The sequence below is a fragment of the Oncorhynchus keta genome, chromosome 37 (genome assembly GCF_023373465.1).
Source record: "Oncorhynchus keta strain PuntledgeMale-10-30-2019 chromosome 37, Oket_V2, whole genome shotgun sequence".
Classification (NCBI taxonomy): Eukaryota; Metazoa; Chordata; class Actinopteri; order Salmoniformes; family Salmonidae; genus Oncorhynchus; species Oncorhynchus keta.
Genome location: NC_068457.1, coordinates 20,384,469 through 20,410,495, shown reverse-complemented (window position 1 = coordinate 20,410,495; position 26,027 = coordinate 20,384,469). Strand labels below are relative to the sequence as shown.

Below are 26,027 nucleotides of genomic sequence, written 5' to 3'. Positions count from 1 at the left end.
GTTTTCTCACTAAATGTAACTTAGGACTACTGATGATTAAGCATTAAAACATAATTTTCTTTTTCCTCAGAATGTCGCCTTCATCTTCCCTCAGTTCCTCTACCAGTTCTTCTGTGGCTTCTCCCAACAGGTACATAAAAGATGTGCCCAAAATTGTAGTACTTTAAACCATGACTTTGTGGAGAAGTTTGAATTGTTTTTCTCTGGTTAAGAATGCATGACAAATGAGTAAGATATAAATATTGTTTTAAATGACTGATCTTGGTTGTTCTCTACCATCCTGTCTCTCTCCAGCCGCTGTATGACACAGCCTATCTGACACTGTACAATATCAGCTTTACCTCTCTACCCATCCTGCTCTTCAGCCTCATCGAGCAGCACATCAACATGGACATCCTCAAGAAAGACCCCTCCCTCTACAGGTACACTACATGACCAAACTATGTGGACACCTGCTTGTCAAACATCTCACTCCAAAATCATGAGCATTAATAGGAGTTGGTCCCCCCTTTGTTGCTATAACAGCCTCCACTCTACTGGGAAGACTTTCCACTAGATGTTGGAACATTGCTACAGGGACTTGCTTCCTTTCAGCCAGAAGAGCATTAGTTGGCATTCCAATTCATCCCAAAAGTGTTTGATGGGGTTGAGGTCAGGGCTCTGTGCAGGCCAGTCAAGTTCTTCCACACAGATCTCGACAAACCATTTCTGTTTGAATCTCGCTTTGTGCACGGGGGCATTGTCATGCGGAAACAGGAAAGGGCCTTCTCCAAACTGTTGCCACAAAGCAAAGCACAGAATCCCCTGGAATGTCATTGTATGCTGTAGCATTAAGATATCCCTTCACTGGAACTAAGGGGCCTAGCCCAAACCATGAAAAACAGCCCCAGACCATTATTCCTCCACTGAACTTTACAGTTGTCAGTATCCATTCAGGCAGGTAGCATTCTCCTGGCATCCTCCAAACCCATCTGTCAGACTGCCAGATGGTGAAACGTGATTCATCACTATATTTTTATTTATTTATTTATTCAGGCAAGTCAGTTAAGAACAAATTCTTATTTTCAATGAGGGCCTAGGAACAGTGGGTTAACTGCCTGTTCAGTGTGCCTGTTCAGGGGCAGAACGACAGATTTGTACCTTTTCAGCTCGGGGTTTGAACTTGCAACCTTCCAGTTACAAGTCGAATGCTCTAACCACTAGGCTACCCTGTTTTACACCACTCCAGCCGATGCTTGGTAATCGGTGATGTCAGCTGTAATACTGCAGATTGTAGCTTCTATCAATGTAATTGTCTGCGTCATTTCAAATCCCCCATATATATTTTTGTATACATATTTTTCAAAATATATTTTCCTTTATTATTTTTCCTCTAACCCTACCACCCCTCCCCTAACCCTACCACCCCTCCCCTAACCCTACCACCCCTCCCCTAACCCTACCACCCCTCCCCTCCCCTAACCCTACCACCCCTCCCCTAACCCTACCACCCCTCCCCGAACCCTACCACCTCTCACCTAACCCTACCACCCCTCCCCTAACCCTCCCACCCCTCCCCTAACCCTACCACCCCTCCCCTAACCCTACCACCCCTCCCCTAACCCTACCACCCCTCCCCTAACCCTACCACCTCTCCCTAACCCTACCACCCCTCCCCTAACCCTACCACCCCTCCCCTCCCTAACCCTACCACCCCTCCCTAACCCTACCACCTCTCCCCTAACCCTACCACCTCTCCCCTAACCCTACCACCCCTCCCCTAACCCTACCACCTCTCCCCTAACCCTACCACCTCTCCCCTAACCCTACCACCTCTCCCCTAACCCTACCACCCCTCCCCTAACCCTACCACCTCTCCCCTAACCCTACCACCTCTCCCCTAACCCTACCACCCCTCCCCTAACCCTACCACCTCTCCCCTAACCCTACCACCTCTCCCCTAACCCTACCACCTCTCCCCTAACCCTACCACCTCTCCCCTAACCCTACCACCCCTCCCCTAACCCTACCACCTCTCCCCTAACCCTACCACCTCTCCCCTAACCCTACCACCTCTCCTACCACCTCTCCCCTAACCCTACCACCTCTCCCCTAAGCGTACCACCTCTCCCCTAACCCTACCACCCCTCCCCTAACCCTACCACCTCTCCCCTAACCCTACCACCTCTCCCCTAACCCTACCACCCCTCCCCTAACCCTACCACCCCTCCCCTAACCCTACCACCTCTCCCCTAACCCTACCACCCCTCCCCTAACCCTACCACCTCTCCCCTAACCCTACCACCTCTCCCCTAACCCTACCACCTCTCCCCTAACCCTACCACCTCTCCCCTAACCCTACCACCTCTCCCCTAACCCTCCCCTAACCCTACCCCCCTCCCCTAACCCAACCACCTCTCCCCTAACCCTACCACCCCTCCCTAACCCTACCACCTCTCCCCTAACCCTACCACCTCTCCCCTAACCCTACCACCCCTCCCCTAACCCTACCACCTCTCCCCTAACCCTACCACCTCTCCCCTAACCCTACCACCTCTCCCCTAACCCTACCACCTCTCCCCTAACCCTACCACCCCTCCCCTAATTGGAGTAAATCCCCTAATTGGAGTAAACTAATGGACAACAACACTTAGGCTTCTACTTCCAGCTGATACATACTATATAAATGATACGGACACAATGTATTTTACAATAGTTATATTTAGTTTGTTTTTAATCCCATCCTTCAGCTACCATCAATTGGTGATCTTGCGTCTGCTCGGCCATGGAAACCCATTTCACGAATCTCCCGACAAACAGTTAATGTGCTTATGTTGCTTCCAGAGGCAGTTTGGAACTCGGTACTTAGTGTTGCAACCAAGGACAGACTATTTGTATGTGCTACGCGCTTCAGCACTCGGCCGTTCTGTTCTGTGAGCTTGTGTGGCCTACCGCTTTGTGACGGAGCTGTTGTTGCTCCTAGACGTTTCCACTTCACAATAACAGCACTTACAGGTGACCGGGGCAGCTCCAGCAGGGCAGAAATGTGACTAACTGACTTGTTGGAAAGGTGGCATCCTTTGACGGTGCCACGTTGAAAATCACGGAGCTCTTCAGTAAGTCCATTCTACTGCCAATGTTTGTCTATGGAGTTTGCATGGCTGTGTGCTTGATTATATACACTACCGTTCAAAAGTTTGGGGTCACTTAGAAATGTCTTGTTTTTGAAAGAAAAACACTTTTTTGTTGTCCATTAAAATAACATCAAATTGATCAGAAATACAGTGTAGACATTGTTAATGTTGTAAATGGAATAACTGCATCGGTCAAACAGAGGCCCATTATCAGCAACTATCACTCCATTGGGATGTTGTTTTAGCTAATCCAAGTTTATCATTTTAAAGGCTAATTGATCATTAGAAACCCCTTTTGCAATTATGTTAGCACAGCTGAAAACTGTTGTCCTGATTAAAGATGCAATAAAAATGGGATTAGCTAACACAACGTGCCATTGGAACACAGGAGTGATGGTTGCTGATAATGGGCCCCTGTACGCCTATTCCATTAAAAATCAGCCGTTACCAGCTACAATAGTCATTTACAACATTAACAATTTCTACACTGTATTTCTGAACAATTAGATGTTATTTTAATGGACAAAAAAAAGTGCTTTTCTTTAAAAAACAAGACATTTCTAAGTGACCCTAAACTTTTGAATGGTAGTGTTCTCCTGTTTACACCTGTCAGCAGCAGGTGTGGCTGAAGTAGCTGAATCCATTCATTTGAAGCTGTGTCCACATACTTTTGTATATATAGTGTAGCTGCTACCCACCAACTGCCTGTCCCAGCATGCAATAGTGTGATGTGATACATTTGTGTAGACTGTTAGAAAATCTCACATTGGGAATGTTCCTCAGTTGATCTCTTCCACAGCGTTTCCTCAGATCATACTGAGCAGATAATTGTAAAATCCTATCAGCTCTTGGCAAACTGTGACTGTCATCTCTCTCCTCGTATGAACTCTGTTACTAAACAACAGCCACATTCACATTCTCAAGATGTTGTAAGACGTTACTTGATAATAATAGAATCACGTAGACACACTTGTTTGTGAATCCATATATACAGTGTAAAGCTCACATTGTTCAGTGGTGATGCCAGTAAATGCTTGATGTTTTTGTTTGCTTTTCCTCTCTCTGCCTGGTGACAATCAATACTCCATTTTCCTGATAGCTACCTATGGGTAATTGTGTGGAAAATTTAGACTAACAATGCAGCAGGCAGAAAGGCATCTGACTGGCGTCAGGTCATTCCTCCATGCCTGGATTTGTCAGCTAACTGTTAAATCAATGCTGCCTTGCTAACTTTTGTGGTGGAGGAATGCTGTTTTAGCTCTGGAGACTAATAGAAAGTGAGATTGATGTTAGATTGGAATTCTTCTGGTTAAAGGGACAATTCACCCCAAAATCTAAATGTGTCAGACATTAGTATGAATTGAAAGGAATCTATAGATGAATGGGAAAATATAACCATCGAATGAAATCCAAAAATACATAGTATATAGACGAATGTAATGCAAGCATTATGCTCAAGTGTCTGGTCATCAGATAACATGGATCTCTTGTCTCCTCTCTACAGGGACATAGCTCAGAACTCCCTCCTATATTTACTGTATATAATGTGTACTGTAATGTTTCCTCTCTACAGGGACATAGCTCAGAACTCCCTCCTATATTTACTGTATATAATATGTACTGTAATTTTTCCTCTCTACGGGACATAGCTCAGAACTCCCTCCTATATTTACTGTATATAATATGTACTGTAATGTTTCCTCTCTACAGGGACATGGCTCAGAACTCCCTCCTATATTTACTGTATATAATATGTACTGTAATGTTTCCTCTCTACAGGGACATAGCTCAGAACTCTCTCCTATATTTACTGTATATAATGTGTACTGTAATGTTTCCTCTCTACAGGGACATAGCTCAGAACTCTCTCCTATATTTACTGTATATAATGTGTACTGTAATGTTTCCTCTCTACAGGGACATAGCTCAGAACTCTCTCCTATATTTACTGTGTATAATGTGTACTGTAATGTCTCCTCTCTACAGGGACATAGCTCAGAACTCTCTCCTATATTTACTGTGTATAATGTGTACTGTAATGTTTCCTCTCTACAGGGACATAGCTCAGAACTCCCTCCTATATTTACTGTATATAATGTGTACTGTAATGTTTCCTCTCTACAGGGACATAGCTCAGAACTCCCTCCTATATTTACTGTATATAATGTGTACTGTAATGTCTCCTCTCTACAGGGACATAGCTCAGAACTCCCTCCTATATTTACTGTATATAATATGTACTGTAATGTTTCCTCTCTACAGGGACATAGCTCAGAACTCCCTCCTATATTTACTGTATATAATATGTACTGTAATGTTTCCTCTCTACAGGGACATAGCTCAGAACTCTCTCCTATATTTACTGTATATAATGTGTACTGTAATGTTTCCTCTCTACAGGGACATAGCTCAGAACTCTCTCCTATATTTACTGTATATAATGTGTACTGTAATGTTTCCTCTCTACAGGGACATAGCTCAGAACTCTCTCCTATATTTACTGTATATAATGTGTACTGTAATGTCTCCTCTCTACAGGGACATAGCTAAGAACTCTCTCCTATATTTACTGTGTATAATGTGTACTGTAATGTCTCCTCTCTACAGGGACCTGGCTCAGAACTCCCTCCTATATTTACTGTATATAATGTGTACTGTAATGTTTCCTCTCTACAGGGACATAGTTAAGAACTCCCTCCTATATTTACTGTATATAATGTGTACTGTAATGTTTCCTCTCTACAGGGACATAGCTCAGAACTCCCTCCTATATTTACTGTATATAATATGTACTGTAATGTTTCCTCTCTACAGGGACATAGTTAAGAACTCCCTCCTATATTTACTGTATATAATATGTACTGTAATGTCTCCTCTCTACAGGGACATAGCTCAGAACTCCCTCCTATATTTACTGTGTATAATGTGTACTGTAATGTTTCCTCTCTACAGGGACATAGCTCAGAACTCCCTCCTATATTTACTGTATATAATGTGTACTGTAATGTTTCCTCTCTACAGGGACATAGCTCAGAACTCTCTCCTATATTTACTGTATATAATGTGTACTGTAATGTTTCCTCTCTACAGGGACATAGCTCAGAACTCCCTCCTATATTTACTGTGTATAATGTGTACTGTAATGTTTCCTCTCTACAGGGACATAGCTCAGAACTCCCTCCTATATTTACTGTATATAATATGTACTGTAATGTTTCCTCTCTACAGGGACATAGCTCAGAACTCCCTCCTATATTTACTGTGTATAATGTGTACTGTAATGTTTCCTCTCTACAGGGACATAGCTAAGAACTCTCTCCTATATTTACTGTATATAATATGTACTGTAATGTTTCTTCTCTACAGGGACATAGCTAAGAACTCCCTCCTATATTTACTGTCTATAATGTGTACTGTAATGTTTCTTCTCTACAGGGACATAGCTAAGAACTCCCTCCTATATTTACTGTATATAATGTGTACTGTAATGTTTCCTCTCTACAGGGACATAGCTCAGGACTCCTTCCTATATTTACTGTATATAATGTGTACTGTAATGTTTCCTCTCTACAGGGACGTAGCTCAGAACTCCCTCCTATATTTACTGTATATAATGTGTACTGTAATGTTTCCTCTCTACAGGGACATAGTTAAGAACTCCCTCCTATATTTACTGTATATAATGTGTACTGTAATGTTTCCTCTCTACAGGGACATAGCTAAGAACTCCCTCTTATATTTACTGTATATAATGTGTACTGTAATGTTTCCTCTCTACAGGGACATAGCTTAGAACTCCCTCCTATATTTACTGTATATAATGTGTACTGTAATGTTTCCTCTCTACATGGACATAGTTAAGAATTCCCTCCTATATTTACTGTATATAATGTGTACTGTAATGTTTCCTCTCTACAGGGACATAGTTAAGAAGGTTCTCCTATATTTACTGTATATAATGTGTACTGTAATGTTTCCTCTCTACAGGGACATAGCTTAGAACTCCCTCCTATATTTACTGTGTATAATGTGTACTGTAATGTCTCCTCTCTACAGGGACATAGCTCAGAACTCCCTCCTATATTTACTGTATATAATGTGTACTGTAATGTTTCCTCTCTACAGGGACATAGCTCAGAACTCCCTCCTATATTTACTGTGTATAATGTGTACTGTAATGTCTCCTCTCTACAGGGACATAGCTTAGAACTCCCTCCTATATTTACTGTGTATAATGTGTACTGTAATGTTTCCTCTCTACAGGGACATAGCTAAGAACTCTCTCCTATATTTACTGTATATAATGTGTACTGTAATGTTTCCTCTCTACAGGGACATAGCTCAGAACTCCTTCCTATATTTACTGTATATAATGTGTACTGTAATGTTTCCTCTCTACAGGGACATAGCACAGAACTCCCTCCTATATTTACTGTATATAATGTGTACTGTAATGTTTCCTCTCTACAGGGACATAGTTAAGAACTCCCTCCTATATTTACTGTATATAATGTGTACTGTAATGTTTCCTCTCTACAGGGACATAGTTAAGAACTCCCTCCTATATTTACTGTATATAATGTGTACTGTAATGTTTCCTCTCTACAGGGACATAGCTAAGAACGCCCTCTTATATTTACTGTATATAATGTGTACTGTAATGTTTCCTCTCTACAGGGACATAGCTTAGAACTCCCTCCTATATTTACTGTATATAATGTGTACTGTAATGTTTCCTCTCTACATGGACATAGTTAAGAATTCCCTCCTATATTTACTGTATATAATGTGTACTGTAATGTTTCCTCTCTACAGGGACATAGTTAGAACTCTCCTATATTTACTGTATATAATGTGTACTGTAATGTTTCCTCTCTACAGGGACATAGCTCAGAACTCCCTCCTATATTTACTGTGTATAATGTGTACTGTAATGTTTCCTCTCTACAGGGACATAGCTCAGAACTCCCTCCTATATTTACTGTATATAATGTGTACTGTAATGTTTCCTCTCTACAGGGACATAGCTCAGAACTCCCTCCTATATTTACTGTGTATAATATGTACTGTAATGTCTCCTCTCTACAGGGACATAGCTTAGAACTCCCTCCTATATTTACTGTGTATAATGTGTACTGTAATGTTTCCTCTCTACAGGGACATAGCTAAGAACTCTCTCCTATATTTACTGTATATAATGTGTACTGTAATGTTTCCTCTCTACAGGGACATAGCTCAGAACTCCTTCCTATATTTACTGTATATAATGTGTACTGTAATGTTTCCTCTCTATAGGGACATAGCACAGAACTCCCTCCTATATTTACTGTATATAATGTGTACTGTAATGTTTCCTCTCTACAGGGACATAGTTAAGAACTCCCTCCTATATTTACTGTATATAATGTGTACTGTAATGTTTCCTCTCTACAGGGACATAGTTAAGAAGGTTCTCCTATATTTACTGTATATAATGTGTACTGTAATGTTTCCTCTCTACAGGGACATAGCTTAGAACTCCCTCCTATATTTACTGTGTATAATGTGTACTGTAATGTTTCCTCTCTACAGGGACATAGCTCAGAACTCCCTCCTATATTTACTGTGTATAATATGTACTGTAATGTCTCCTCTCTACAGGGACATAGCTAAGAACTCTCTCCTATATTTACTGTATATAATGTGTACTGTAATGTTTCCTCTCTACATGGACATAGTTAAGAATTCCCTCCTATATTTACTGTATATAATGTGTACTGTAATGTTTCCTCTCTACAGGGACATAGTTAAGAAGGTTCTCCTATATTTACTGTATATAATGTGTACTGTAATGTTTCCTCTCTACAGGGACATAGCTTAGAACTCCCTCCTATATTTACTGTGTATAATGTGTACTGTAATGTCTCCTCTCTACAGGGACATAGCTCAGAACTCCCTCCTATATTTACTGTATATAATGTGTACTGTAATGTTTCCTCTCTACAGGGACATAGCTCAGAACTCCCTCCTATATTTACTGTGTATAATATGTACTGTAATGTCTCCTCTCTACAGGGACATAGCTTAGAACTCCCTCCTATATTTACTGTGTATAATGTGTACTGTAATGTTTCCTCTCTACAGGGACATAGCTAAGAACTCTCTCCTATATTTACTGTATATAATGTGTACTGTAATGTTTCCTCTCTACAGGGACATAGCTCAGAACTCCTTCCTATATTTACTGTATATAATGTGTACTGTAATGTTTCCTCTCTACAGGGACATAGCTAAGAACTCCCTCCTATATTTACTGTATATAATGTGTACTGTAATGTTTCCTCTCTACAGGGACATAGTTAAGAACTCCCTCCTATATTTACTGTATATAATGTGTACTGTAATGTTTCCTCTCTACAGGGACATAGTTAAGAAGGTTCTCCTATATTTACTGTATATAATGTGTACTGTAATGTTTCCTCTCTACAGGGACATAGTTAGAACTCCCTCCTATATTTACTGTGTATAATGTGTACTGTAATGTCTCCTCTCTACAGGGACATAGCTCAGAACTCCCTCCTATATTTACTGTGTATAATATGTACTGTAATGTCTCCTCTCTACAGGGACATAGCTAAGAACTCTCTCCTATATTTACTGTATATAATGTGTACTGTAATGTTTCTTCTCTACAGGGACATAGCTAAGAACTCTCTCCTATATTTACTGTGTATAATGTGTACTGTAATGTTTCCTCTCTACAGGGACATAGCACAGAACTCCCTCCTATATTTACTGTATATAATGTGTACTGTAATGTTTCCTCTCTACAGGGACATAGTTAAGAACTCCCTCCTATATTTACTGTATATAATGTGTACTGTAATGTTTCCTCTCTACAGGGACATAGTTAAGAAGGTTCTCCTATATTTACTGTATATAATGTGTACTGTAATGTTTCCTCTCTACAGGGACATAGCTTAGAACTCCCTCCTATATTTACTGTGTATAATGTGTACTGTAATGTTTCCTCTCTACAGGGACATAGCTCAGAACTCCCTCCTATATTTACTGTGTATAATATGTACTGTAATGTCTCCTCTCTACAGGGACATAGCTAAGAACTCTCTCCTATATTTACTGTATATAATGTGTACTGTAATGTTTCTTCTCTACAGGGACATAGCTAAGAACTCTCTCCTATATTTACTGTGTATAATGTGTACTGTAATGTCTCCTCTCTACAGGGACATAGCTCAGAACTCCCTCCTATATTTACTGTGTATAATGTGTACTGTAATGTTTCCTCTCTACAGGGACATAGCTCAGAACTCTCTCCTATATTTACTGTATATAATGTGTACTGTAATGTTTCCTCTCTACAGGGACATAGCTAAGAACTCCCTCCTATATTTACTGTATATAATGTGTACTGTAATGTTTCCTCTCTACAGGGACATAGCTCAGAACTCCCTCCTATATTTACTGTATATAATGTGTACTGTAATGTTTCCTCTCTACAGGGACATAGCTCAGAACTCCCTCCTATATTTACTGTATATAATGTGTACTGTAATGTTTCCTCTCTACAGGGACATAGCTAAGAACTCTCTCCTGCGTTGGCCCATTTTCATCTACTGGACCTTCCTGGGGGTGTTCGACGCCGTCGTCTTCTTCTTTGGTTCTTACTTCCTGTTCAACAACAGCACCTTCACCAGCAACGGACAGGTAAAGACACCGTCGTCGTGGCTACTGGAGTACTGCGTTAAAGAGTATATGTTGGTGTGATGTATATATAATGATCGTCTGATCATACTGCACTTCTCCAAGCCCATGTCAAGTGTTTATGTTCCTGCCGTGAAGGAGTGTCCAGTGATTGTGATGTGGAGTGGCTGATTGTGACTGTGGGTTATGAGTGAGTTCACTGGTCGCACACAGGTTGGATCAATGTTGTTGCCACGTTTTGTCAACGTGGAAAACGTAATTGTCATCAATGTACATTTGACCCAGCTTTTACCCACAATTCAACATGGACCTTTGAGTTCATTTGACATTGAATTCATGTTAGTGAACAACATTCTAAAACTTTAGTCAGAACAGCTGTCGTCTGTGGAAGGTGTGGTGATTTTAGGTAAATGGATGACATAAGATCTCCTGGCCTGCAGATTCACCTGTGATCCTTTGCATAAAACCATGACCGGATCTCCCATTCATATCTATGAAAGGAAAGCATGTTGAGTCTGCAGACATCTTTCTCTGTGCTGTTTCTCCTTTTATATCTCTTCCTTTATATCACTTTAACCTGTTGGATTGCTTTGATTTGCCTGTTTTTGCTTTATTTCCTTTGAATATCAGATGTTTTAGTTTTCTGGCTTCCAGTTCTTTCTTTTATTTTCTTCCTCCTCCTCTTCTTCTCCTCTTACCTTTATGTTGCTTGTTCTTTATGCTTCTCGTTCTCTCCTCAGCTAATGACAACCAACACACAGATGGTAAGCCTGTCCCTATCTGTCTGTCACCCTGTTTTAGTTGGACTACCCCCCTCCACTGCCCGTCACATTGCGTAACCAAACCGCCCGTCATCATCTCATCCAATAGGTATCCCCTCATATCCAACCCCTACTGCCTGTATAGGCCAATGAGCTGTAGGTATATCCGTGTAGTAATAGTAAACCCATACTCCAACTCCACTCTTGTCTCGTTGTGTAGTTTCCGTAGTCCAGACTTCCTCATGTTGTTTGTGTATCCGGTACAACAGTGGTTTCTGCTAGTAGACATCCACCATGAAGGGTGGTAGGGAACGGCTCATATTGAGTCTTTAGGTCAGGGTTTTGTGTCCGCCCAGCTTTAACACACCTGTTGTAGATAATCAACAAATGGTATTGATCTATAACACAATTGATCTGGTGTGTTAGAGCTGGGCTGGAACGAAAGCCTGTACACGCTGCAACCCTCCAGGACCAGGATTGGCTACCCCTACTCTAAGATGTCATCTCCTGTCAGAACACAAGGCTGAAGACTGTAAGACCCGTACACTATAGACTACAGTATGTGACAAAGGAAATTAATGGCCAAGTACATTTGACGGATATTGTTGTATAGGACATGTCAGGTTGATATTTCATAACAAAATGACCGTATGTGGGCAGACTAGACTTCTATCTAACTTATTGTTTTGGTGGAATATTTAGCAGATAAAAGGAAAGGGTGAAAACAGGAAGTATAAACAACACAGAGACAGAAGGAGTCTGTTTTTCAAGGTTCTCTTCTATCACTGCATTTCATTGGCCCTTGCAGTAGTTTTAAAGAAGCAGCTCATTTTGACTGTTAAAAGGATAGTTCTCCCTCAGTCAAAGTTTGTCAGGTGTATTCATACATTGGGGGTAATTGTCCCTTTAAGCCCTCTTGAGGAAAGCAGGTGGGTTTATGTATTGGTAGGTAACTTCATGTTGTTGACCCTCATCACCATTGGTTTGGGTATTAGCATTCCATCAACATCACAAGCTATTTGAACGTACAGAACATGTTTTATTTGTAAAGAATATTTATTTTAGAGACACATGTAGGTAATTTCAGGTTATTCTGTACTTTAAATACAGAACTAAGAGAAATAGTGCACATATTGTTGTTGTTTGAAGCAGCTTGAAAATAGTTTAATATCCATTTTCCATCTCTGCACTGGTTTGACTTCATATAACTGAATGAAAAAAACATCTCTGGAAAATACAACTAAACTGTGTGATTTTTGTATTGATTAATCCTGGATAATTGCTCATTTAAAAAGCTAAACATAGCAACAAACATATGTAGTAATGCAAAGGATATGTAGTTAGTCAAGGCTGACTGTAATTACAGTAGCATACTGTCCTCTGAAATGGCTGCATGTCTAATAGTGTGATTTCTCTCTGTAATACCTTCCTCTCCACAGATGTTTGGTAACTGGACGTTTGGGACGCTGGTCTTCACTGTGCTGGTGTTCACAGTCACCTTAAAGGTACAGTAACATCCTACCCATCACCACCGCTAAGTCACTGTAACATCCTACCCATCACCACCGCTAAGGCACTACTTTACAGTAACATCCTACTCATCACTACCGCTAAGGCACTACTTTACAGTAACATCCTACCCATCACCACCGCTAAGGCACTACTTTACAGGAACATCCTACCCATCACCACCGCTAAGGCACTACTTTACAGTAACATCCTACCCATCACCACCGCTAAGGCACTACTTTACAGTAACATCCTACCCATCACCACCGCTAAGGCACTACTTTACAGTAACATCCTACCCATCACCACCGCTAAGGCACTGCTTTACAGTAACATCCTGCCCATCACCACCGCTAAGGCACTACTTTACAGTAACATCCTACCCATCACCACCGCTAAGGCACTACTTTACAGTAACATCCTACCCATCACCACCGCTAAGGCACTACTTTACAGTAACATCCTACCCATCACCACCGCTACGGCACTACTTTACAGTAACATCCTACCCATCACCACCGCTAAGGCACTACTTTACAGTAACATCCTACCCATCACCACCGCTAAGGCACTACTTTACAGTAACAGCCTACCCATCACCACTGCTAAGGCACTACTTTACAGTAACATCCTACTCATCACTACCGCTAAGGCACTACTTTACAGTAACATCCTACCCATCACCACCGCTAAGGCACAACTTTACAGTAACATCCTACCCATCACTATCGCTAAGGCACTACTTTACAGTAACATCCTACCAATCACCACTGCTAAGGCACTACTTTACAGTAACATCCTACCCATCACCACCGCTAAGGCACTACTTTACAGTAACAGCCTACCCATCACCACCGCTAAGGCACTACTTTACAGTTACATCCTACTCATCACTACCGCTAAGGCACGACTTTACAGTAACATCCTACTCATCACTACCGTTCAGTAACATCCTACCCATCACTACCGCTAAGGCACTGTAACATCCTACCCAACACCACTGCTAAGGCACTACTTTACAGTAACATCCTACCCATCACCACCGCTAAGGCACTACTTTACAGTAACATCCTACTCATCACTACCGCTAAGGCACTGTAACATCCTACTCATCACTAACGCTAAGGCACTACTTTACAGTAACATCTTACTCATCACCACCGCTAAGGCACTACTTTACAGTAACCTCCTACTCATCACCACCGCTAAGGCACTACTTTACAGTAACATCCTACCCATCACCACCGCTAAGGCACTACTTTACAGTAACATCCTACCCATCACCACTGCTAAGGCACTACTTTACAGTAACATCCTACTCATCACTACTGCTAAGGCACTACTTTACAGTAACATCCTACCCATCACCACCGCTAAGGCACAACTTTACAGTAACATCCTACCCATCACTACCGCTAAGGCACTACTTTACAGTAACATCCTACCAATCACCACTGCTTTTTACAGTAACATCCTACCCATCACCACCGCTAAGGCACTGTTTACAGTAACAGCCTACCCATCACCACCGCTAAGGCACTACTTTACAGTTACATCCTACTCATCACTACCGCTAAGGCACGACTTTACAGTAACATCCTACTCATCACTACCGTTCAGTAACATCCTACCCATCACTACCGCTAAGGCACTACTTTACAGTAACATCCTACCCAACACCACTGCTAAGGCACTACTTTACAGTAACATCCTACCCATCACCACCGCTAAGGCACTACTTTACAGTAACATCCTACTCATCACTCACACACTTTACAGTAACATCCTACTCATCACTAACGCTAAGGCACTACTTTACAGTAACATCCTACCCATCACCACCGCTAAGGCACTACTTTACAGTAACATCCTACCCATCACCACCGCTAAGGCACTACTTTACAGTAACATCCTACCCATCACCACCGCTAAGGCACTACTTTACAGTAACATCCTACTCATCCCTACCTCTAAGTCACTACTTTATGCTAGATGTTAAAGGGACTCGATATTAGAGTGAATTCTACTGTTTTGAATTAATTACCATTCGATGGTCTTTCTCCACCTCTCTTTCTGTCTCTCTCTCTTTCTGTCTCTCTCTCTCCCCCCCTCTTTCTCTCTCTCTCTCTCTCTCTCTCTCTCTCTCTCTCTCTCTCTCTCTCTCTCTCTCTCTCTCTCTCTCTCTCTCTCTCTCTCTCTCTCTCTCTCTCTGTCTCTCTTTCTCTCTTTCTCTCTCTCTCTTTCTCTCTTTCTCTGTGTCTCTCTCTGTCTCTGTCGCTCTCCATCTCACAGCTCGCCCTGGACACACACTACTGGACGTGGATCAACCACTTTGTCATCTGGGGCTCGCTGCTTTTCTTCGTCATCTTCTCTCTGCTATGGGGAGGCATCATTTGGTATGTATTAGTATATCTTATTGTTTTCTGTTATCCATGTTACCAGGGGAAGTACTATGTGTTTATGCAGATTTTATAAACATAAATATAGGTGAAATAGATATTGTCTTCTCGGTCTCCCTACCAGGAGTGTTCATTGAGAGGTTCTAGATGTATAATAACTAGATCCTCTCTAGACCCATGAGAGGTTCTAGGTGTATAATAACTAGATCCTCTCTCCTCTCTCAGACCTATCCTGAACTACCAGAGGATGTACTATGTGTTCATTGAGAGGTTCTAGATGTATAATAACTAGATCCTCTCTCCTCTCTCCAGACCCATGAGAGGTTCTAGGTGTATAATAACTAGATCCTCTCTCCTCTCTCAGACCCATCCTGAACTACCAGAGGTTGTACTATGTGTTCATTGATCCTCTCTCCTCTCTCCAGACCTATCCTGAACTACCAGAGGATGTACTATGTGTTCATTGAGAGGTTCTAGATGTATAATAACTAGATCCTCTCTCCTCTCTCCAGACCCATGAGAGGTTCTAGGTGTATAATAACTAGATCCTCTCTCCTCTCTCAGACCCATCCTGAACTACCAGAGGTTGTACTATGTGTTCATTGATCCAGAACTACCAGAGGATGTACTATGTGTTCATTGAGAGGTTCTAGATGTATAATAACTAGATCCTCTCTCCTCTCTCCAGACCCATGAGAGGTTCTAGGTGTATAATAACTAGATCCTCTCTCCTCTCTCAGACCCATCCTGAACTACCAGAGGTTGTACTATGTGTTCATTGATCCTCTCTCCTCTCTCCAGACCCATCCTGAACTACCAGAGGATGTACTATGTGTTCATTGAGAGGTTCTAGATGTATAATAACTAGATCCTCTCTCCTCTCTCCAGACCCATCCTGAACTACCAGAGGATGTACTATGTGTTCATTGAGAGGTTCTAGATGTATAATAACTAGATCCTCTCTCCTCTCTCCAGACCCATCCTGAACTACCAGAGGATGTACTATGTGTTCATTGAGAGGTTCTAGATGTATAATAATTAGATCCTTTCTCCTCTCCCCAGGCCCTTCCTGAACTACCAGAGGATGTACTATGTGTTTATTCAGATGTTGTCCAGCGGTCCGGCCTGGCTCAGCATCATCCTGCTCATCGTCATCAGTTTGCTGCCTGACGTGGTTAAGAAGGTTGTCTGCAGGGCCCTGTGGCCCACCACCACAGAACGCATCCAGGTGGGCGAGCACACACACACACACACACACACACACACACACACACACACACACACACACACACACACACACACACACACACACACACACACACACACACACACACACACACACACATTATGCACAGAAGTACATGCTTACATTTGCATACACCCTAGAGGTCGACCGATTATGATTTTTCAACGCCGATGCCGATTATTGGAGGTCCAAAAAGGCCGGTACCGATTAATCGGCCGATTTAATTTTTGAAAAAAATGTATTTGTAATAATGACAATTCCAACAATATTGAATGAACACTTATTTTAACTTAATAAAATACATCAATAAAATGAATTTAGCCTCAAATAAATAATGAAACATGTTCAATTTGTTTTAAATAATGCAAAAACAATGTGTTGGAGAAGAAAGTAAAATACAATATGTGCCATGTAAGAAAGCTAATGTTTCAGTTCCTTGCTCAGAACATGAGAACATATGAAAGCTGGTGGTTCCTTTTAACACGAGTCTTCAATATTCCCAGGTAAGAAGTTTTAGGTTGTAGTTATTATAGGAATTATATGACTATTTCCCTCTATACCATTTGTATTTCATTAACATCCAACCTGACTATTGGATGTTCTTATAGGCACTTTAGTATTGCCAGTGTAACAGTATAGCTTCCATCCCTCTCCTCGCTCCTCCCTGGGCTCGAACCAGCAACACAACAGCCACCCTCGAAGCAGCGTTACCCATGCAGAGCAAGGGAAACAACCACCCCAAGGCTCACAGCGAGTGACGTTTGAAACGCTATTAGTGCGTGCTAACTAGCTAGCCATTTCACTTCGGTTACACCGGCCTCATCTCGGGAGTTGATAGGCTTGACGTCATAAACAGCGCAATGCCTGACGCACAAAAGTGCTGTTTGAATTCATGTTTACTTGCACCGGTCAGTCAGATGCTTAAATACTTGTATGCTTATATGCTCAGTCAGATTATACGCAAAGCAGGACACGCTAGATAAACTAGTAATATCATCAACCATGTGTAGTTAACTAGTGATTATGAATGATTGATTGTTTTTTATAAGATAAGTTTAATGCCAACTAGCAATTTACCTTGGCTTACTGCATTCGCATAACAGGCAGTCAGTCTCCTTGTGGAGTGCAACGGTCGTTATTGCGTTGGACTAGTTAACTGTGAGGTTGCAAGATTGGATCCCCAGAGCTGACAAGGTGAAAATCTGTCATTCTGCGCCTGAACGAGGCAGTTAACCCACTGTTCCTAGCCCGTCATTGTAAATAAGAATGTGTTCTTAACTGACTTGCCTAGTTAAATAAATATTAAATAAAGGTGTGTAAAAAAAAGAAATATATATTGTTTTTAAATCGGCAAATCGGCGCCCAAAAATACCGTTTTCCGATTGTTATGAAAACTTGAAATCGTCCCTAATTAATCGGCCATTCCGATTAATCGGTCGACTTCTTGGTTGTATGTTTAAAATCAGAGGATTAAATGTGCATTCTGTATATACGGTATATCATATATATATGTATCACCGTGACTTTAGCTGTATGCTGCGTGTGGATATATTCCAGGTCTTCTTCAAGTAAGTGAGCTGTTGAATCAGTGTGTAGTGTTCACTTCTTCTTCTCAAACAACTCATCTGGAGGGAAACACTGTATAACCTGTTACCCATTCTGAAAGGCTGAGAGTTGTATGTCTGTCATTTCTCTCACTACTGAATGAGCCATTTGTCTCTACTGTGTGCAGTGATTCCCCTGACCTCTCCCTACTGACCTCGGTTCACCTCCCCATGACCCGGAAGAGCTTCCAACACCCTTCTAATTCCTCTTCCTGAAATAGTGATTGATGGTGAACATCAAGTGTTTTTTTAAGATACAAAGTGTTCCTTTTAACCCTTCTCTCCTCTCCTCTGTCCCTGCCTGCCCTCTCTACTGGTCTGTGTGACCTTTAACCTCTACCCTCTGACCCCTCTGACCTGTCTCCTTGGGAACGGCAGACAAAGCGGCCATGTCTTACCTCTGAGCAGTCCACCATCTTTATGCTCTCCCAGACTTCAAGCAGACTCAGTTTCTAACCCAACCACCTGACTAGGAGGTCAGGTGACCCTCTCTCAACCTATCCGCATGCCCTCTCCTCCCTCTGTGTCTCTGCATGGACATGTAGTGGTGAATGCTTACAGGTGCCTGTTGACTTGCATGTCCATGCCGTGCATTAAGTGTACCTTGAAAGAGCGTTGGTTAAAATGCTCATTCATAAATACAGAAACAACGTATCTGACATGAAACAGATATTTGAAGCCCCTTCAAAATGGCAAGTGTGTGTTTGTGCAGATCTATCTATGTTGAGTGTGTGTGTGTTTAGATCTATGTGTGTTGAGCGTGTGTATCTTGCTGTCCACAGCGAATGAGAGCTGATAGAAACTTTGATGGAGTTATGACCTACAGCCGGGACTCCCTGCTAGATGGGGGGGTTGCCCTGTCCACCTCAGAGGCCTAGCCTCACCACGGTAAAGACAGGAGGAACCGACTCTGAGTGTGGTGAAGAGTGTGGTGAAAAGTGGGGTGAAGAGTGGGGTGAAGAGATGGGTGAAGATTGGGGTGAAGGGCTGTGTGAAGAGTGGGGTGAAGAGTGTGGTGAAAAGTGGGGTGAAGAGTGGGGTGAAGAGATGGGTGAAGGGCTGTGTGAAGAGTGGGGTGAAGAGTGGGGTGAAGGGCTGTGTGAAGAGTGGGGTGAAGAGATGGGTGAAGAGTGGGGTGAATGGCTGGGTGAAGAGAAATATGGGCCGGCAGGGTAGCCGGCAGGGTGGCCTAGTGGTATGAGCGCTGGACTAGTAACTGAAAGGTTGCAAGTTCATATCCCTGAGCTGACAAGGTACAAATCTGTCATTCTGCCCCTGAACAGGCAGTTAACCCCCACTGTTCCTAGGCTGTCATTGAAAATAAGGATTTGTTCTTAACTGACTTGCCTAGTTAAATAAAGGTCAAATTAAAAAAGAGTGGGGTGTGACTTTATGGTATAGACACATACACACACACTCACACACACACACCCTGTGTTAGTGCACCAGTTCATCTAAGGAAATGCTGACGAGAGGAAAACCTGTAAAAATTAATATGTGTCTGTGTGTCTATACCATAAAGTCACAGTGTTCTGGTGAAGACAAAACAAAGCAAATCCAACTGTCAGAGACCAACCAACCCCCCAGCCCTTCACCACACTCTTCACCGCACACTTCACCCCACTCTTCATCCCACTCTTCACCACATTCTTCACTCCGCACTTCACACTTCACCTCACTCTTCACCCCACTCTTCACCCTTCACGCCACTCTTCACCCCACTCTTCACCCAGCCCTTCACCCCACTCTTCACACAGCCCTTCACCCCACTCTTCACCCAGCCCTTCACCCCACTCTTCACCCAGCCCTTCACCCCACTCTTCACCCAGCCCTTCACCCCACTCTTCACACAGCCCTTCACCCCACTCTTCACCCAGCCCTTCACCCCACTCTTCACACAGCCCTTCACCCCACTCTTCACACAGCCATTCACCCCACTCTTCACCCAGCCATTCACCCCACTCTATGTGTGGAACACTGACAAGCTGTCTAGTCCCAGATTAAGTTTTAAGCATTATGCCATCAGTCTAAGAGTCAGTCTAAGAGTTGTTCATTACCCTAATGAATGAATGAAATGGTAAAGCTATCACAACTAGTTAAACATATCAAATAGGTGTCATTCTCTTTTTGAACGCTGAATACATTTATCATTGCCATAGCAATTGTTTTGTGACAGCGGAACAAGTACTATTTTAAAGTAGAGCACTTACCCCCTCCAGTGTTTACAGAAGGTACTGCAGTCTGTTTTTAGTAACGAGCTCAAGGTAACACAATCGGCATCAGCTAAATGAGTAGGATGTCAGGAGATGCGTGGCTCCCCTGTAGCATACTAAGTCTCTGGGCCAGACCTCTCCTTAATTAAACCATGTAGTCCGTCTGTTTAGCCTGTGAGGCTAGACTCCTGACCAGACCAATTCTCAATCTATCCCAAAGTCCCAACTGAGTTAAGCAGAAGGATCATACTGCTAGGATCTCCCTCCCCTGCCTAACACCATATGGTCTGGCTTGGGCCCTGTTCCTATACATTTCGAATACATCCTGAATTTGTTCCTCCACCTAGAGGTAGTAAGCACTGAATTGTGTTTGGCTGGATAGGTGAAAGCGAGGTTTAGAATCTAGCTTTCACAAATCCACAATAGGTTTGATTGATGTTCAGTGAGTCCAGTTATAAGCTCGGCAGAGTGTTTGTCTGAGACTGAACAGCCGTATTCACCGTGATGTTCTCTGAGGACATGCTGCATGCTTTGACCGACCGTTCACTTCTTCAGTTTGCTTATGTTTTGCTCCCTGACATCTTTTGCTAACAGGGTCTGGTGTGTTTGTGTTGATGTGGTTTTGGGGTAGGGGTAGTGGTGGGGTTTGTCGTCTTCTGGGTCCACCATGTGGTCAATCCTGGTTCTGGCAGACAGCAGAGTGTCGTATGCAGGCTTTTGTTCCTACCCAGTTTAGACTCACTGGATTAAATCAAATGTTTTTTAAATTAAAGACCACAATAAGTTGAAATGGTTGAATCAGGTGAATGCTGTGCTGGAACAAAACCCTTCACACACCACACCTTTGAGGACCTGAATTGGCTACCACTTCCCTTGATCCAGATAATAACTCCTCTGTTCTCTCCCTCTTTCCTCTCTCTCCTCCCATCTCTCCATCCCTCCCTTACAGAATGCAGACAAGCTGTATAACGGCCAGCTATCGGAGTTCACCCCGCTGGCATCTCTCCACGCGCCCACGCGCAGGAGGGCCGACCACCAGAACCCCATTCCCAGAAGGTCTGAACCCTTCACCAAAAAACTTATGTTCACCCACTGGAGGAGCGGGCCCGACTACTACACTTTCACCCCACTCCTCCGATTCGCCGGCAACTCCCGTCACTCTGGGGCTGGCTACGCCCACAATGGGGCAGGGCCTGAGACCTCGGTGTAGTCTAGAGTGGAGTTTAGTCTGATTTAGACTGGAAGTCTAGACCAAGATTTCAGTGTTGAGCAATTGACCACTGGAACAATCTGTCCTCTAGACAATAGATACCTAATCTAGACGCGTACAGTTACCAATGTCATTGTGAAAAAGCAAACAAACACCAAATACACACAGAAGGACGATCCACATGATCCACAGTCCTACGGCTGTGTTGTGTTTAGCACAAGGAGCTGAGTGAACTGAACAGACTTGGCTCCAGGCAAGCAGTGCCTGTGGATTGGTGGAAAGGGCCTTGGCTCCACCCATTAATGTTTACTGTGGGTCCGAACCCTCAGACCCACCCTGCAGTGTGTGTGTGTGTGTGTGTCACTCCCCCGTATCTGTCTGTCAACTGTCTGTCAGTGATGATGTCATTTAAAGTGTTTGTCATGAAACATGTCACTCCCCCATATCTCCCTGCCGACTGTCAACTGTCTGTCAGTGATGATGTCATTTAAAGTGTTTGTCATGAAGGATGTCACTCCCCCATATCTCCCTGCCGACTGTCAACTGTCTGTCAGTGATGATGTCATTTAAAGTGTTTGTCATGAAACATGTCACTCCCCCATATCTCCCTGCCGACTGTCAGCTGTCTGTCAGTGATGATGTCATTTAAAGTGTTTGTCATGAAACATGTCACTCCCCCATATCTCCCTGCCGACTGTCAACTGTCTGTCAGTGATGATGTCATTTGAAGTGTCATAAAGCAGGGATGCCTAGTATGAATGGAAGATGTTCAGAGGTATTGCATGTGCTTTAACTGACCACACTTTCCTGTTTTTCTTTTGTCTTTTCCTCTCTTCCTCTCTCTTTCTGTCCTGCTTTCTATAGAACAAACTGGTGTTGCCTCTGTGCATATGTCTTATCCAGGAACACGCCATAAGACACTAGTCTTTTCCATTTCAGTTGTAAGTGGCTAGGCCGTGATAGTGGTTTATCTCTACTGGACTAGAGACAGTTCTGTGTGTGTAGTATCCCGTGTCATAGACTGTCCTTGTGTCTACTGTGGAGTGATGTGATTATACCTCCATTCCCCCTTGTAACCGTCCCATTTCCTGACATGGAAGCTGAGGCATCCTGCCTCACGTAGTGCTAAGGACCCACAGTGGGAAACCAGTATGCATGGGAATCCTTTTCCGCCTTAACATCTACACAGTGTTTCCTTTGAAATACACAGTAGTCTGGAACCAAAGGCTCAGAAAAAAGGCTCAGAAAATACTTTTTCAATGGCTTGCCTTGCTGGTTATTGCCTTACACTGAGACTGGGTGGGACAGAGGAAGAGAAATTCTGCCTTACACCACACCAGGATTGGTGGACAGTATTAGATAGGAGAGAGAACCTATTTTGTTTCTGGGCTTTAACGTTGTCCATGTAGATATCTAACATCTCTCACACTCAGATCTGAAGCCTTTAAGAGCAGTGGATCTCTGTTACAGAAATACAACATGTAGAATGTAGACATTATGCTCAGCTGCTTTGCTCTGTCCCTTGGCATAAATAATATAGAACATACCCATAGAAGTCTCACACGATGCGTGAGAGCCTCATGAAGGTGTTATAAGAGTGTTATAATTCTATCACAAGAGTCTGTCAGGGGTCTTAACATCTCATCTGTCACTGTGTGCTCTCTCCCTCCCTCAGATCCTCTCTGATGCTTTTATGTTTCATTTTCTTTCTTCATGTGTTTTTTTTACCTCTACCATTTCTCCACTTGTTCCTTTTGAAGTGATGCTCGTGTGGATCTGTCCTCTCGAGCCTCACTACATCTCCTCCTCCTCACTGCCGCCTCCTCTCATCCTCCACTCCTCCTCTCATCCATTCATCCATTCACTCCTTCATCCGGTCATGCATCCCTCCATCCGTCTCCTAAGAACACAGTCTGTGTTGTGGGTGTAAGGAGAGAGAACGAGAAAGGGAGATGGAGGGGGGACTGTACCAAAACCAAGGTTTTTCTAGACACATTTAGATTTCTTGTGGTCCTGTGGTGTATTGTGGGATCTGTTCAAACCAAGAGGAACAAAAGTATATTGATGTCCCATATATAGAAAGGGATGTTGTAATACACAGTATGTGTGTGTGTGTGTGTGTGTGTGTGTGTGTGTGTGTGTGTGTGTGTGTGTGTGTGTGTGTGTGTGTGTGTGTGTGTGTGTGTGTGTGTGTGTGTGTGTGTGTGTGTGTGTGTGTGTGTGTGTGCAGATATCTGTTTCATTGAAAGCAGCAATGATATTTAAGATGGTCGTCTGTTATTAGGTGGTATTATTAATCTTCACTGTAATGTAAAGACACTAAACATTATACCACAGTCAGAACTATAATACTGGACATTACACCACAGTCAGAACTATTACACTGGACATCACACCACAGTCAGAACTATAACACTGGACATTACACCACAGTCAGAACTATAATACTGGACATTACACCACAGTCAGAACTATAATACTGGACATTACACCACAATCAGAACTATAACACTGGACATTACACCACAGTCAGAACTATAACACTGGACATTACACCACAGTCAGAACTATAATACTGGACATTACACCACAGTCAGAACTATAACACTGGACATTACACCACAGTCAGAACTATAACACTGGACATTACACCACAGTCAGAACTATAACACTGGACATTACACCACAGTCAGAACTATAATACTGGACATTACACCACAGTCAGAACTATAACACTGGACATTACACCACAGTCAGAACTATAACACTGGACATTACACCACAGTCAGAACTATAACACTGAACATTACACCACAGTCAGAACTATAACACTGGACATTACACCATAGTCAGAACTATAATACTGGACATTACACCACAGTCAGAACTATAACACTGGACATTGCTATGACAAGGTTTTACAAATAATGAATGAATTAGTGAATGATTCATGAATGAATGATTACAATGGATGACTAAATGATGAGTGACCGGCTGTAAGGAAGTGGATGACTAAATGATGAGTGACTGGCTGTAAGGAAGTGGATGACTAAATGATGAGTGACTGGCTGTAAGGAAGTGGATGACTCCAAAAATGGTGAGAACTAGTGTTTTTATCAGCACTTCTGTGGTCATCTGTTCATTAGTTAGAGGATGAATGAGACTGGTACTTAGACAGTTGTTTAGGGTGTTTATAATGTTGACTGACTTGTTTGCTCTGCCTCTGTCATACCACTGAATGTAATGAGCTTCTCTGTGAGTTTATGAATCAAACAATCATAACTTCTCTTTCTCTGACAGTTCAATACTCTCCAAACTGAAATATCTCTCTTAATTGCTTTGAGGTCTAGTCCAGTCGAAACCTATTCCATAAAAGCTTGAAAACTTGAAGCAAACTACGCTATTATAAGTTGACTGTGTTGTCTAGAATTGATTGTATTGATATTCTTTGTTTGATATTCTGTGTAGCATTTTGTCTCTGTTAGGTTTCCTGTTTGAAAATGCCTAGAGCTCAACTCAATAATCAGTTGGTTTGGAGGAAAATGTTGGTTTTGTGAGCGACAACCCCTCAGAAAGATGGAGAAAGAGAGAGTATGTGCATTTGACTGTTTTAGTCATGTAGGTGATGCTGGCTATGCTTCAGAATATTGAATGTATATGAAGCCTACTCCTTAAAGCCTGTCATTATGACATATCTGTGTTTTAGGATCTTAGTAATATCAGCAAACAAGGATGGATGCTATTGAACAAAACTCCCACGTGTTCAACTGTGAGCTGGCTTGTTGCTGTTAGAATTATGTTGGACAAACCACTGCAGTACATCAACGTTTCCGTGATCCAGAACGGAAATGATCACCAAATACTGACACGTAGTAAGAATGTAGTGTTTTTCAGGCAGCGACCCTGTTCTGATCAGAATTCTCTCATTTAGGTATTTTTGTACATCTTAGAAAAATCCTGTTTTCTTACTTTTTTTTCCAACGGTAAACAGCCTGAGTGAACTATCTTAATCTAGCCACCATCTTTGCAGCTGTCACGGGGAAGAGAGACATCACGCAAATGAAACAATATAGCTTTACAATTCTGCTTTCTGTCAATTAATATACTAAGATATCCAATTACAATTGTCTCTTCTGTGTTCCTGCACTGACATAATACATGTTTCTCGCATGAAATATGGGTTTGTTTTTAAAGATACTTTGAATGCCATTGACTATGGTTTAAGGTGTGACCAAATGAATAACTATAGTAGATGTTTATTGTTCTAA

General features: G+C 42.4%; 1 protein-coding gene and 1 long non-coding RNA gene across 6 annotated transcripts in view; one reads left to right on the top strand and one right to left on the bottom strand.

The window, feature by feature from the left end:
- Positions 1-24,454, top strand: part of atp11a (ATPase phospholipid transporting 11A) — a 117,498-nt gene extending 93,044 nt beyond the window's left edge. Inside the window, exons 22-29 of one of the 4 annotated variants that reach the window (XM_052499513.1) lie at positions 71-130; positions 295-422; positions 10,685-10,820; positions 13,018-13,083; positions 15,380-15,483; positions 16,549-16,714; positions 19,119-19,224; positions 21,499-21,642. In XM_052499513.1, coding sequence (XP_052355473.1) covers positions 71-130; positions 295-422; positions 10,685-10,820; positions 13,018-13,083; positions 15,380-15,483; positions 16,549-16,714; positions 19,119-19,214 — 756 coding nt within the window. In that variant the 3' untranslated portion in view covers positions 19,215-19,224; positions 21,499-21,642. Of the gene's footprint in view, positions 1-70; positions 131-294; positions 423-8,753; positions 9,035-10,684; positions 10,821-13,017; positions 13,084-15,379; positions 15,484-16,548; positions 16,715-18,714; positions 18,813-19,118; positions 19,225-21,498 lie in introns of those variants that run through there. The other 3 variants (XM_052499514.1, XM_052499512.1, XM_052499516.1) reach the window with 3 other exon arrangements.
- On the bottom strand, positions 1,750-2,578 carry LOC127916733 (uncharacterized). Of its 2 annotated transcripts, none has more exons than XR_008095766.1 (3): positions 2,434-2,578; positions 1,853-2,052; positions 1,750-1,812 (listed from the first exon to the last, which is right to left on the bottom strand). It is a non-coding gene; the product is annotated as an uncharacterized LOC127916733 (long non-coding RNA). The 2 variants fall into 2 exon arrangements; XR_008095767.1 differs by adding an exon at positions 2,265-2,344 and having other exon boundaries at positions 1,759-1,972.
- Positions 24,455-26,027: the final 1,573 nt, after the last annotated feature.